This window comes from Mus caroli, chromosome 18 (assembly GCF_900094665.2).
Source record: "Mus caroli chromosome 18, CAROLI_EIJ_v1.1, whole genome shotgun sequence".
NCBI classification, from domain to species: Eukaryota; Metazoa; Chordata; class Mammalia; order Rodentia; family Muridae; genus Mus; species Mus caroli.
The window spans coordinates 80,182,048-80,196,115 of NC_034587.1; the positions used below are offsets into that span (position 1 = coordinate 80,182,048).

General features: G+C 50.3%; 2 protein-coding genes across 4 annotated transcripts in view; one reads left to right on the forward strand and one right to left on the reverse strand.

Annotated features, from left to right (window-relative positions):
• The window catches only part of Tshz1 (teashirt zinc finger homeobox 1), a 75,149-nt gene extending 73,421 nt beyond the window's left edge, over nt 1-1,728 (reverse strand). Inside the window, exon 1 of one of the 2 annotated variants that reach the window (XM_029471878.1) lies at nt 1,240-1,728. Coding sequence is in view for 1 of the 2 variants with exons in the window: in XM_029471877.1 (XP_029327737.1) it covers nt 589-628 (40 nt within the window). In the remaining variant the exon portion in view is untranslated. Of the gene's footprint in view, nt 1-588 lie in introns of both variants that reach the window. The other variant, XM_029471877.1, reaches the window with a different exon arrangement.
• A 1,551-nt stretch (nt 1,729-3,279) lies between these two features.
• Zadh2 (zinc binding alcohol dehydrogenase domain containing 2) lies at nt 3,280-12,664 on the forward strand. 2 transcript variants are annotated; one of them, XM_021150937.2, is made up of 2 exons: nt 3,280-3,592; nt 9,588-12,664. In XM_021150937.2, the coding sequence occupies exons 1-2, from the start codon at nt 3,384-3,386 to the stop codon at nt 10,510-10,512; spliced, it is 1,134 nt and encodes a 377-aa protein (XP_021006596.1). In that variant the 5' UTR covers nt 3,280-3,383; the 3' UTR covers nt 10,513-12,664. The 2 variants fall into 2 exon arrangements, with proteins under 2 accessions (XP_021006596.1, XP_021006597.1); XM_021150938.2 differs by lacking the exon at nt 3,280-3,592 and adding an exon at nt 3,896-3,999.
• The last annotated feature ends 1,404 nt before the right edge of the window (nt 12,665-14,068 follow it).

Sequence of the window (14,068 nt, forward strand, 5' to 3'; positions counted from 1 at the left end):
TGCCAGATGACAGGCGATCAATCACACATCAAATCAAGGATGGCAATCCTCTAATAAAACAGAAAACAAGGAGAACCAGCTCCTGCCAGTTCCTCCTCCAGAGAAAAATAACTTTTCTGTTCAATCAGACTGCACTATCGCTGCCTTGTGCTGGCCTGATCAAAAGGCGTCTTTAGAGGTAATAAAAAGAAAAAGGAGAGAGAGAAAGAAAAGGGGGGAAAAATAAAAGAAAAAAGCCCCTTGCCTGGACACTAAAGGTGGCTGTCTTCCAGAGGAAGCCTCTGGCTGCTTTCTCCGTCCCCGGCTGGTGACCTTATTTTCAAGTGTCAGGTTCAGACTCCCCGCCTTCCCAGGACTTTGCCGCGCCCGGCCGCCCGGGACAGCCCCTCCGCGCACGCCCTCCCGGGGCGGCCCGTGCCCAGGCCTGCACGCCGCTGGCTCCGAGCGGACCCGGTGAAGTTTCCCGGCCCCGCGCGCGGCCAGGTGGGGGCGGGGACGGCAGCCTAGGGCCGCGGCGGCGCGGGCCGACCTCCCTCCTCCCGCCCAGCCCGCCGGCGCCCGCTCCCCACGCGCGGGCCGCGCCGTTACCTGCCGAGCGCCGGGGGGCCTGCTGCTTCCTCCTCGGCATGCTGCTCGGGCCGCCGCAGCCGTCGCCTCAGCCGCCGCCGGAGTTCGCGGGGCGCGGGGAGCGGGGACGCGGGGCCCGGGCGCGGGCGCAACTCCGCGGCGCGCCCAACTTTGGCCTCGTCCCCGCGGGCTCCGGGCTCCGGGCGCGCCGCGGATGGCGGGCGCCGCTCGCATGGACCGCCGCGCCCGGGCCGCTCAGCTGGCGGCGGCGGCGGCCGCACGGGCCGCTCCCGGGCCGCCGGGCTGCGGGCGGAGCGCGCGGGGCCTGGGCGCCGAGCCCGGAGTCATCCCCGGCGCGGGCCGCGGGCGCAGCGGCGGGCGCTCGGAAGGCCGGCCCGCGGCCCGCGCTCCATGCCGCTGGCGCTGTGCTGGGCGGGCGCTGTCCGGGCGCCGCCGGGCGCTCCCGCGCCTTCCTGGGCGAGCCGCGAGTCTCCGCGCGCAACTTTCTCGGCCCCTCTCTGCTGGCGGTGGGGGTCGCGGCGGGCGCTGCTAGTGCGCGGGTCGCAGCTCTCTCATTGTGCGCCAGCGAGGCCGACCGGCTGTCCTTTCCTCCCCGCACTTAGTCTAGGAGGAAGAAAGCAAACAAGACAGGAGTGAAGCCCCTGTACATACATGCGCCGGGGGAGATGTCAGCGCCGCTCCACCTTCCAAACAGTCACAGATCAAACAGTGTCACCCGCCGGAGCGCCACTTCGTGCCCCGCGCTGCCCCCGGGGGGCCTTGGCCGCCAGGATCGCCGCTTCTTCCGAGGAGAAATCTAATGCAAACACATTTTGATCGTGGATTTTTGGCCGGTCTTGATCTTCCAAGAGAAAAAAAAATTCGAAAAACACACACAAAAAAAACCACACACACCCTCCAAAAAAAAAAAAAATAAGCCAACAACAACCCGGAGAGTGGGCACCGAGGGGGNGAAGAACGGACATTCACTGGGTGGGCGAGATGAGCGTGTACTGTCCCCCCCAAACTCCTGGGAGAGAGGAGATGCGCTCTCCCTCTCTCCTCTTTTCAGTGAAATATAACACACATTCGGATCGCAGAGCTTTCAGACAGTCTCAACTGATAGACAGACACATCGAGCTGCTTTCCTGCCTCACTTTTTACTCCTCCTCCTCTCGCCAACGTCACCCTGACAATTACAAATAGGTCTCACACAAACCATACCTGTCAATCTTTTTAATTGCTTTGTTTTCTTTTATTTTTTTTCGGAGCTAAACAATATGACACAGAAAAGAAATCTTAATACAGCATAACATAAAAGATTGCACGTTGCAGGAAGACGTTCAGGGGGCTGTGTTGTAATGCACTGGCTGATCTCGGGCGGAACCCATGAGTCCTGAGTCTAGTTAGGCAGACATCAGTTCCTGCAGATTCTTAAACCTGTTAGTTCCCCTCCCCCGCGTGTACATGCATACACACGCGCCCACGTGGATCTGAACCACTCTTGGGTGAAACACGTCCTACATTTGAGGGGAAAAAATACCTGTTTCACTTTTGCACTCTTAGTCTGGGGGGTTAGATTTGATCGGTGAGGGACAGTGTGGCTTTTGTATTTCTGCAACTCAGAGGGTAAGTGGAAAACAGAAGACATTTTTTAATTAAAACAAACACCTAAAATATAAAGATGGACTTAGCTCATCACAAAAATGTTCGGAAATATTTAATGTTGACCCTATTTAAAAGGGTGAATAATTTGGTCAGTCATTTGGTCAGTGAACACAATTAGCTAAAAATTGGCAAGATAGAAAGATCTTTCCAGATGCGTGAGAAAACGAAGTCTTCAAAGATCATCACAAAGTCTCCAATTCCGCTGAGCCCCTCTGCGGGCCCCACCTAGAACTTTAAAATGCTTCTGCGCTCTGGGAATTCGGCCATCTAGTTCTCTATGTGTGTTCTCTCCCAGTGGGAAAGCTGTAACACTCTTGTGGAGCTACTTAAAACATCCATGGAAAAACACAAAATCTAGGCCAAGATAAATAAAATGGCTTAGTTCGTGCAACTTGCACGGGACAGACCGAGAGCACAGGCGCGAGCGGCGCGCTCGGAGCACGGGAGGCCTAGGCCCAAGGTGCACCGTGCACTGAGCGCCCTCGGCCCGCAGGAAGGCGCTCGTGCGCGTGCACCGGCGCCCGGGCTCCCCGCCCGGCCCAGGCCCTGGCCCCGGCCGTGCCCCGCCGCCCCGGCCGCGCTCGGGGTTGATTCGTACCACCTTGCAAGGAAGTGAACGCTTCGCACGGGAAGGGGAGGCGCCTGCGCCGGCCGCCGGCCGCCTTGCCGCTCGGGGACGCTTGGGCTACGGCGGCTGCGATCGCCAGGGCGCTGGCCCTTTAGCTTGGCGCCCCCCGCCCCCGGTGAAGGAATCGAATCCCTTCGCAGAGCGTGCGGAGGGTGGGGATATCCGGGGCCTCTCCCGCGCCCGGAGGAAAGGGGAGGGCGGAGGAAATCCTAGGCCAGTGTGAGCCGAGAGGATTCAAACCAAAACAAAAAGATTAAAGGAGCAGCGGCTGCGGCGGCCGCGGGGCCGGGCAGGGATCCTGGGGTGGCGCGCCCGGGTTCCGCGGGGGCTGCGGCGCGCGGAGGGGCCGGAGGGCGGGGGCGGGAGCCAGGCGGCGAGGGGAGGGCGGGAGCCTAGGGGAGGGCGCGGGCCGGAGGAGGGGCGGGCCCGCCCGCGCGGAGCCGAGCGGAGCCAAGCGGCCGGGACTGGGCGCGACCCGGCCCAGCGTAGGCGCAGGAGCGGGCGGAGCCGATCGTGGGCAATGCTGAGGCTGGCGGCCGCCGGGGCCCGAGCCATCGTGGACATGTCGTACGCCCGTCACTTCCTGGACTTCCAGGGCTCCGCCATCCCCCGAACCATGCAGAAGCTGGTGGTGACCCGGCTGAGCCCTAACTTCCACGAGGCCGTCACCCTGCGCCGGGACTGCCCAGTGCCGCTCCCCGGGGACGGAGACCTCCTCGTCCGGAACCGGTGAGCCCGGCGCGCGACCCCGTCCCGGTCCCCGGCCCGCGCAGCTTGGCTCCCGGCTGTCCCGGGTCGCCCGCCTGCCCACACTGCGGCGCGCGCTTGGGCGCACAGCCTGACTTTGCGAGATCCCAGGAAGTTGAACCCGCCGCCATCTGGCGAAGGCGAATGTAATGTGACTTGCTGGTGTGAATACCCGATGCCACCAAACGTCCTCTTATCTGGGGGTTATTTTAATTTGAAATTCTCCCCTCCCCCAGCCGTCCCTCCTCCCCCTCCCGCTCCCTAAATAAAAACGACGGGACCCAGAAAGGGAGGCTCCCCACCCGGCCCACCCGCGCGCACCCACGGTTCCTGCGTTCCATAATTTTTAGTGGAGCAGCAACAGCCTGGACACACACTGCGACGTTTAGGTAAACGTGCTTTGGAGGAATGGGGGCCCATGTTCGGTTTGCTTTTTCCTGTCCCCTCTATCTCGTATTGGTGGGGCTTGTCCTTGGGTGTGTTGGTGTGCACCTAGTCTGCATGCCATTTGACTGTGCTCTGTCCCCTGAGTGCAAAACGGGGGCGTGCACCGGCAATTGAGCCAAGGTTGGGCGGGGGCATGGCTGCATTTGCCTGAATGCGTTGCAGACATTCCGGTGGCACACTAGTTGTTGCCAGATCTGACTATTCTACCCCAGGCTTCCCACCTTAATGATTTTCCACATCGCTAATCTTTATTAAGGGGTGAAGTGGAGGAAGTGTGGGACTTTACTGTGCTCAGTTCAGGTCATACCACACTGAGGTCTGCTGGGAGCATCCTCTCAATGCTGGACTGTCAGGGGGGTTTCCTCTGTGCCATTTTGAAGGTCCCAGCTTGGTGTGTTGGAAGCTGGATAAAATTATGGAAGAGGGGAGTTCTGGTTATATCCAAGCAGTAAACTCAGTACCAGAGAGTATCCTAGGTACCCTGGAAGGGCTAAATGATGAAACTTAACTACTCGAGTAGCTGGGTGCAAAGGTTAGTCCAATCAGTCCAGTTTAAAGGTTCCTGTCAACTTTCCAAAGAAGCCTGGAGGGATGAAGAATTCTGATTGTGAAACTTTTGGAAACCTGTTGGAACCTTAGTGTTTGAGTGAGCAGTGGGTGGGATTGAGTGGAGTGCGTGGGTGGAGACTTTCTGAAAGGGTGGCGCGTGTATGTCCTTAGCATGCTTTGGCCGCGCATGAAGCAGAGGATTGCTTCATCGTGTGATGAAATGCTGAGACTGTGGAGAATAAAAATTTGAACCCTGCCGACCTAAAAAAGGGCTTGAGCTGTGTTCACATAGAACATCCAGAGCACACCAATGATTTGTTAGAAGTGGAGATGAGAATAGACTGAAAAGCTTTCCGAGCAAACTTCATTGGAAATTTAAAAAGGAAAGGAAAGAAAAGGAAAGAGCTTCATGCCGGGCTTTCACTTTCTTTTATTGTTGTGATTTATATAGTGTTGACTGTAAACACTAATAAACGCACACAAACTGCTTACATAAAATCCCTCCTTGAAACAGGTGTGAAATGTGGAGGGGGTGCCACCAGGGGACAGGCTGAGAGAAGGTGTGAAGTGGGAAGAAGAGTGCGGGCGACACCGAGGTGGGACTCCCGCCGCCGGTGGAGGCTGCTCGCCCTTGAGTTTATTTAACTCTTGGAGATCTCTCCCACTCCTCTCTTCCAAGGCTTATTGGGTCTAGCCGGCTCCCTTTTCCCTGCTCCAAAAGTCTCTCAGCAGCACCCCTGGATTCCCCAGGTCATCTTGGTTGGTCTGGAATTAGATGCTTCTTGGATCCCTGAAATCTGATTGCCAGAGAGTAGACTACCATTTTGGAGGAATTAGCTGTTCAGATTGTTTTAAAATCCTCGGCTCTATTTTGCTTCCGTGTCTGTCTGGAGTCCCTTTGGCACAAATGCTTTACGGGAACAACTTGACCTCTAACTTCTACCTTGAATCCACAACAGAGGAAAATACATGCGGAATCTTTGCCTCTCCCGTTGCTGTTCAGTTATGAAGCCACTCAGCTATAGGCAGATCCTTTATTCTTATGAACTCTGTCAGTGTTCTTCCCCGTTTTATTTTATTTTAAGGAGCAGAGTTTAATAAGTAACCGCAAGTTAGCTCATTTGAATCCAGGGCCCACATCCTACTAAGTAGTGCTAATTGCATTAAAATTTTATTCAGAGGCTCCTCGTTTTTAGCATAACAAAATCTCCCCTGGAATGAGAGGAGTATGCCCAAATTCATTTGTTTTGAAGGGTGTTTGTAGCTTTTGATTGTACTCAGTCCTATGACTTTCTTTCAGTGAACTGTATCCACACCTCATTCCTGTTAGCAAAATACATTTCTTCATTCACAAGAAGGGCAGCCCCTGCAAGCTAGACAGGGATTCAGGACAGTAAAGTTTACAGTGCAGGAAAAATGGTGTGGAGGGTGCACAGAACTCCTCTAGAATCAGTAATTGATGTTCCTTTATCAGCCATAACCTTACTGTCCCATGCCCCACCCCACCCCAACCTCTGCTCCACCTTCGGAGAAGAAAAAGAGACAGATGCCACTGGTCAAGTCCTCTTGTGTGCTATTTTTGGCTTTTTTCATGAGAATGACAGATTATTTTTCGTTTCCAAATATTCCTAACGATTTTCTGCTCATGTATAAGATAATGCAAAGAGTTTGTAGAAATGGCGGTGAATGGTGGGGGGAGGGGAGGCGTTGTGATAAACGGTTTGTTGCTCACGGGAAGGTAAAATATTTCTGCTCACTCTCCAAGCCGAGATACTCCACACACACCCCAACTACTACAATTACTACTAGTTTTTCTCCTCCTCCTCCTCTTCCTCCTCCTCCTCCTTGTCTTCTATCTTCTATGTTTTTCCCTTTTTTTTTTTTTTTTCAAGAGAAGTCTGGTTTAGGTGACTTTGTTTTGTCTCCCAGTTTTCAAGGCTCTTCCTGTGGTCTCAGTTTTTCTGTTTGGTGTTTGTTCAAAGGAAAACTTCCCCACCCCCACCCCCACCCCCACCCCCGCCCCCACCCCATCACCCTGTTCTACAGTAAATGAAGCTCACCACTTTCTGGTATAAATAACCAAGCAGCTTTAGACGGGCACATATTTGGGAAACGCCTACTGTGGTCTCACTTGTTTTACGTGGGATGCCTGGACTTTAGTTTTCATAGTGCGTACTTCTCTCGAGTTGCCGGGGTCCTGTGATCATTACTGGCACACATTTTCAATTATGGAGGAAGTGGGTACAGGGAGGGTCTCCAAGTGCATCAGCGCATTTCCTGTTTTGTTTTGGTTTGTCTGTGGCTCGCCTTTCTTCCTTCCTCTTCCCCTTTGAGCCCGCTGCCCTTGAACTTGGTTCTTGAAGAGCGAAAATCTTGCACAGCTTTTAGTAAAGCTCGGGTAAGGACCAAGGTGCAACCCAGGGACCCAGGCGGTGGCGGGTCTCCAGAATCGCGGCAGGGAAGCAGTGTCAGGAAGAGGTACCAGGTAGAGACAGTGTTCCCGGCACCATGGGCCAAAAGACTCTGGAGAGAACAGGGACCAGAAGACAGATTACATAAGCAGTAGTTGGAACCGCTCCGTGACTACGAGCATAGGTTAGAAGAGGGCAGGATTGGGATGGTGGTAAATGGAGGTGCATGAGGGTCAAGGTCATGATTTGGCAGGTTTCTCTCTGCGTGGCTTTCCTGGGACTCCAAAGAGCTTGTCCGTGGGGCCCGGAAGCCCAGCAATTTCGTCTTACTCTCGGACGTGATCATTGATGTCTCTCCCGAGGGTGGCAATGGAAAGGCCCGGGTTCCCTGCACAGACCCGACCCGAAGCGCCCCAGTGTGGTGCGCGGCTTTCTGGCCAGGGCGCTACCGGTCTGATGCCTGCGGAAAGAGGCTCGCAGGCCTGCGGGTCAGCGCCACCTCACCAGTGCTTGCTGGTGCTGAACGCCATAGTGACTGCTGTGGTGTTTCCTGCCCAAGCCTCTGCGAGCCATCAGCAACCACTCCAGCAGAGCCATATTCTCACCCCTCCAAACTTGGCCTCAGCTGCCCCCTTCCGCCAGTGTGCCCTGCTAGGTCTCCACCTCTTCCAGGGAAAAAAGCGACCGCCAGAGGGAGGGGGAGATGGAGGGTTTGGGAGGGAATTTACATTCTCAGTCCAGGTTATCCTTCCCATCCTACGCCCTGGGCCACAGCACTGGGCCTAGCTACTCCCAGCTTCTCTAGGAGCCAGACTCATGGCTCCCGGGAGGAGAGCGGCCCCTGTGGACCTCTAGATGCCCAATGAACACAGCCTGGATGGGGAACAGGACGAGTTAACCATGAGTAGAGAACAGACAACTGGACCTTGTTCTCTGTTCCCCAACCGCTAAGCAGACCCAGCCCTAAGATCATTTCCAGCCTAGCCGGTTTTTGCTTTTTCTCCTGGAGCTGGCTTTTCTTCTGGGTAAAAAGGGACAAGGGACATGAGATGCCCTGCAGCCTAGCTCTAGGGGGCTGGACCTGGGAGCTCCAGAATCAAGATCTAGTGAGCCAGTCCTTTTTAGAAAGGTCAGGTCTGGAGAAGTGTGTAAATTAAAGGAAAAATGATAAGACGCAGCCCCCCTACCCCTCCTCAAAACAAAAAAAAAAAAAAAAAAAAAGAAAGAAAGAAAAGAAAAGAAAAAGAAAAAAGAATATTGAAGAATATTGGCATTTTGTTATTCAAAAATAAACAAAACTGGTTTTCCCCATTTTTCATTCTTGTGTTTTATCTGTGGGTACAGAAAGCAGAATTTACAGAAATCATTGGAGCCATGGTTAGCTGGCTGCTGAAAGCGACTTGGAGGGAGAGACTGTCCCAAGCATTCTTATTTCCACTGTCTAGAAAGATGTCTCTTTATGGTAGAATACTAGTGAGGAGCCATTTGGAAGTACGGGGTATTATCTATAGACAGTGAAGGTGTGTCCTACACATAGTTTGCATTCATTAAATTAAAAGTAAATTCTTTTCATCTTTCTCCTGCCATGTTTTCATTTTCTTACAGGAGGAAATGGTATTTGGGGGAACCTTCTGTGTTAGAGTCCCCTCAACATCCTTAAGACGATAGCCACAACTACACCATAGATGTATTTTTGTTACAAAGACAAGCCGGTAAAATGCTGGCTTCACAGTTAGAGTGAGCCTGGATACAAAATGAAACCAATCATCTGCTATTAATCAGGCCGGGTCTCTGCTTCTCGTTGGGGAGAATACAGTGAGGGCTTGCTTCACTTTTCATCTGAAAGAGGCTGTAAAATGCTGAATGCTGCATAAAAATCACTCTCTCTGTTTTTGTTCAATTAATCAACATGCATATGTTCATGCCGGGCATAGTTATATCAGAGAGAAAACTTGCCACAGCATTTCAAACAACTGGGGCAGTAACATGTCGCAAGGATGACCTTGAGGGCCCATCAATCTTTAATGATATCATTGTCATTACTATTATTATCTGAAGTGTTAAATTGTTACCAGAATCAATACAAGTGTGCTTCTTCGGGTATATTGTATCCCACTGTTGTTTTTAACATCTCTGCTAAGAGACCAATTAATTTCCAACTCAGAGCTTCAGTAAACTTTGTGTGTACTGAGGGCTTTCTGGCTTGCCACACACACACACACACACACACACACACACACACACACCACCTTTCCCTTATTTCTCCTTTTGAAAGAGGACAGACGAAAAGTGGTACGGGAAATACCAATATGTCACTTGCTGATTAAAATAATATGAAATTATTCCTAACTATAAAGGAATAAAATCTGCCCAAACTTGAGTTACTACATTTGTAGGAATTCTCCCCGGCTCCTAAGTAGCAAGAATCTTTTCACCCACATTCTGTCAAGTCTTACAGTTTAAGAGCTCTTTCACATTCCCTGACATTAGACTGGCCTTTTTTCCTTAAGCAGAGTATGAAGGTCGTTAACAAAGAAAGAATCTTAATGCATCCATTTGTTTTCTTCTAGATTCGTTGGTATTAACGCATCTGACATCAACTATTCGGCTGGCCGCTACGACCCGTCCGTGAAGCCACCCTTTGACATAGGTTTTGAAGGGATTGGTGAGGTGGTGGCCTTAGGCCTCTCTGCTAGTGCTAGGTACACAGTGGGCCAGGCTGTGGCTTATATGGCTCCTGGTTCCTTTGCTGAGTATACAGTGGTGCCTGCTAGCATTGCCATTCCCGTGCCTTCAGTGAAACCGGAGTATCTCACCATGCTGGTGAGTGGCACCACTGCATACCTCAGCCTGGAAGAGCTTGGGGAACTGTCAGAAGGGAAGAAAGTTCTGGTCACAGCAGCCGCTGGGGGCACAGGCCAGTTTGCTGTGCAGCTTTCAAAGATAGCCAAGTGCCACGTTATCGGAACCTGCTCCTCAGATGAAAAGGCAGCTTTTCTGAAATCAATTGGGTGTGATCGGCCCATCAACTACAGAACAGAGCCCGTGGAGACGGTTCTAAAGCGGGAGTACCCTGAAGGCGTTGACATAGTCTATGAGTCTGTTGGGGGAGCCATGTTTGACCTGGCTGTGGATGCCTTGGCCACCAAAGGGCACTTGATAGTGATTGGGTTTATCTCTGGCTACCAAAGCCCTACAGGACTTTCACCAATAAAAGCGGGAGTTTTGCCAGCTAAGCTCCTGATGAAGTCGGCCAGCCTCAGGGGTTTCTTTCTGAACCACTACCTCTCCAAGTACCAGGCTGCCATGGAACGTTTGCTGGAGCTGTACGCTCGTGGGGACCTGGTGTGTGAGGTGGACCTGGGACACCTGGCTCCGGATGGAAGGTTCATTGGCCTGGAGTCCGTGTTTCAGGCTGTCGACTATATGTACACGGGGAAAAATACTGGGAAGCTTGTTGTTGAGTTGCCACACCCTGTCATCAGTAAGCTGTGACCAACAGGACAGTGACAGAAACCAAAGGAGAGAAATGAATTCTCTATGCCTTAGAACGAACTTAATATTTCTTAAAAACAAAAGTATAGTGTTAATGAATTGCCTCCCTTTCCTTGTCACCTCCCTTTCCTTGGGGGTAAAAATAATGTGCCTCAATCAGAGTTCTCTCTCTAGCTAAGAGGTAAAACGTTTACATTTGAGTCTTTAGTCATGGACGGTCTCATTCCAGATTTTATTGTTCCAGGGAAGTAAATTAATTCCTGATGTGAGACCTGATCGAGTCAGTATGTCCCCAGCTTGATGAGATTTTTTTTTTTTAAATCAGTCTTCAGAGAGCTCACCAAGTCTCCTTTGCATTGAAAGCAGTCGTTCTTGTGTCAAGCACTTAACAGTTGAGGACGCAGTGCTGGTCCACCTTGTATTCTCACAGGCAGTGTGCTTAAGAAGGAGACTTTTCCCCTATAAATCACTAACCTACCATCTAAATAGACATTTGGGAAAGAATTCTCCAAATTTAATCTTGTTAAGTTATTGGAAAAGTGATCCAGCAAACAGAGGTGTCTTAAGGCCGTGTGTCCTGTGTGCTGGCCTGAATTCACATCCTGGTTAGACTGTCTGTGAAGGAATAGGAAGATATTACTATTAGAAGTGGAGTGGATTCTGGAAGAGAAAGCTATAGCGTTGGGAGACTGAAAACTAATGTGGTCAGAGGAATAAGAAAACTCAGTGATGATTCTTCAGTAAAAGGAAAAAAATGGGGATCACAGAAGGGGGCTCACTCTGGCCTGGGAAGGGTTAAAAGGAGACTTTCTGTCGCCAAGGACCAAATGTCACATAGCTCCAAACACAGTAGGCACCCTGGCCATCTGAAACCACATCCTTGATTCTCCTCAGAGGCTCAGTGTGGAAAGTGCGAGTCAGGTGTCCTGGGTTGCCATTTTGCTTCTTGGCTTTTGAGAGAAGCGAGCCACCTGCTCTAGTGTTGTGTCCTGGTGCACACGTGTCTATCCTCCTGCCTGCTGTTTCTCTTCACACCTCACCATAGCTGGTCTGTTTGCTCTTCACCTTAGGTTTCCCAAGGCTGCCCACCACTTTTGTAGTGGAGTCAAAACCCCATGGTGCCTTCCTAATCGAAGGTGAAGACTGTCGGATTATTTTTCGGTCTTGGGTTTCAGAACATCAAACGTTCTCAATGAATGGGAATGCAATTAGGAGCGCTCTGTGAAAGTTGGGGGGGGGCAGGTTTAATTCTTTCCTTGCATCTGGGGAGCAGAGAGATCTTGTTTCTGGAATAGCTGTTAGTATCTATTTTACAAGATTGACTCATTTCCAGGTACCTAATGTAGCTGGTAGCATGCACGCACAACAATACAATTTATATGGTAAATGGAACCAAATAATGGCTTCACTGAACGTTATGGCCGCACTGAAGGGAAATGTCACGGTAAATAGCTGCCAAATTATGGATCATGCCGAAGTGTCACAACTGCACTAAAGACAAATAGCACTAGAGGCTATTGCCACTGTGATGCCTTTGAGTTATGAAGAAGGGTAGCAAGCCTGAGCGGGGCTCTTTGTGTCCTCGTCATAGCAGAGGGTTGCCGGAGCAGGGGACAAGAAAGGCTCCTCCAGTGTGATGCTTAGTTATTAATCTGTCCCTTTCAGACCTAGCCACTGTGACAGGGGAGACCTCGCTGGCTCTCTTGTACACAAACATAACAAACAGAGGGGAGGGAAGGCTTTATGAATGTCAGGATGCTCAGGAAATGACTGGTAATGGAAAAAATGCTGTAATAAAATAATCTAATCAAAGACGATTATTAAATTTAACATAGTATATGTCTGAAAGGCTTCGTTGCTTGCTATGCAGATAGATGTGTGAAATCTCACTGATAATGCTCTTCCTCTGAAAAGGCTCGAGGACTGAGGACATTACCAGCTAAATTGCCTCTTCTGAACTGAAGTGAGTCCCGGTTTCCTTCATTTTAATGGGAGGGTAATAAAGATGAAAGACCAACATTTTATCTGATGGATCCCTTAAGCTATGGAATAAAAATGTATTATGTTATGAGGGAATATACTAAATTCAGATATGTAAAAGTAAAATTCGCATACCCAGGTTTAAAATAAAACATTTAAAAAAAAAAAAAAAGACACACTTCTTTCTGTCCCCAAACAGAGAAATTATGGGGCATGCTGGTTTTATTTATTCTTAGAAAACAAACCCAAGTGATTCCACCCATTCCAACAATGCCAAAAATATGGTTAAAGTTTTTTTTTAATCTGTTGAATTTTTTTTTATTGAGGGTTATAGCTTGGTTATATAGTATCGGTTTGGTTGCCTTTGGATTGTTGTTCGGGACCAATCCCCGGGGGAAGGTAACATGCTCACTCCTCTCTGCCTCCATACACAGAAAGTGTGCGTTCATAATTCAGGGTCGCTGTCAGCTTTTCTGGAGAGAAGAGAAGAGGGCAGAACTGTGGCATGGGATAAAGGAATTCTCAGTTCTTGGTGTGGCCTGTCAGCTTCCCTGGCCCAGCAAGGAAGAAGGCACTGCGTCCTGAGAAAGACATCCCTAAGATACCTTAGTGTTTGGTCAGGACTTCTAAAAAGTCAAATGCTACCACCACCACCACCACCCCCGACCTGTTTCGAATGAAAACAAAAAGCACTGACAATATAATTCCTGGTCCTTTTCACAATGACTACAGATGCTGGCTGATTTTCACATTAAAAAAAAAAAAAATCCAGGAACTGGTTTGCAAAGAAAGATTGGTTCTTTGTGTTATTGTCTGGTTGCATCAGAAGGGAGTTATCGGGGATGGAATAGAGCCCCTGCAGTGGGTGGTTAGTATTTCATTTATCTGATGCAAGTATGTGAGAAGTGGCTGAGGCTTATTACAGTGGAAGCGTGTGCTGCGTACTCAAGGAGCGAGCGCGGCAGCTAATGAGGCTGTAGCGTGCCAGCACCACCAACTCCTTTTCTGTGTCCCCACAAGATACTGGAAACTTGACAGATGATACCATTTAAGACACTGCCTGCCTTAGGGACCTGATTCTTGGCTTTCTGTTTTGGGGTTTTTATTTGGATAACATTTATAATGGCCACCTGACTTGTACCTGTGATGTCTCAACCCCTTGTGGAACTCTGGGGCTGCATAAATTTACCAGTCAAGGTTCCCTTTAAAATAAGGCGTTGTGCAAAGGACCAAAGTACGTTTTCCTGATGACTCTACCACATGTTCACACGGGGTAAATGCTGTATTTCAGATCTTAAAAGTCAGGTAAGCATTGTGCACCGTTCAGAATAAAATAGGACCTAGGACTGTCCCCTTGGAATGCTAATTTCCTAAGTCTTACAAATTTTCTAGGGCAGCTCACATGGCCTGATCGTGATACTCATCTCTAACACCCACACCCTTAAAAATGCTTTGGTTTTGTAATATTCGTTTAAAAAATATGTGCAAACTATTAATTTTTCAGTTTAGGGGTTTGTTTGCAGGGAGGACTTTTTGTTCTGTTTTGTTTTTTATTTGCACGGCTTCTGCAGCTGGT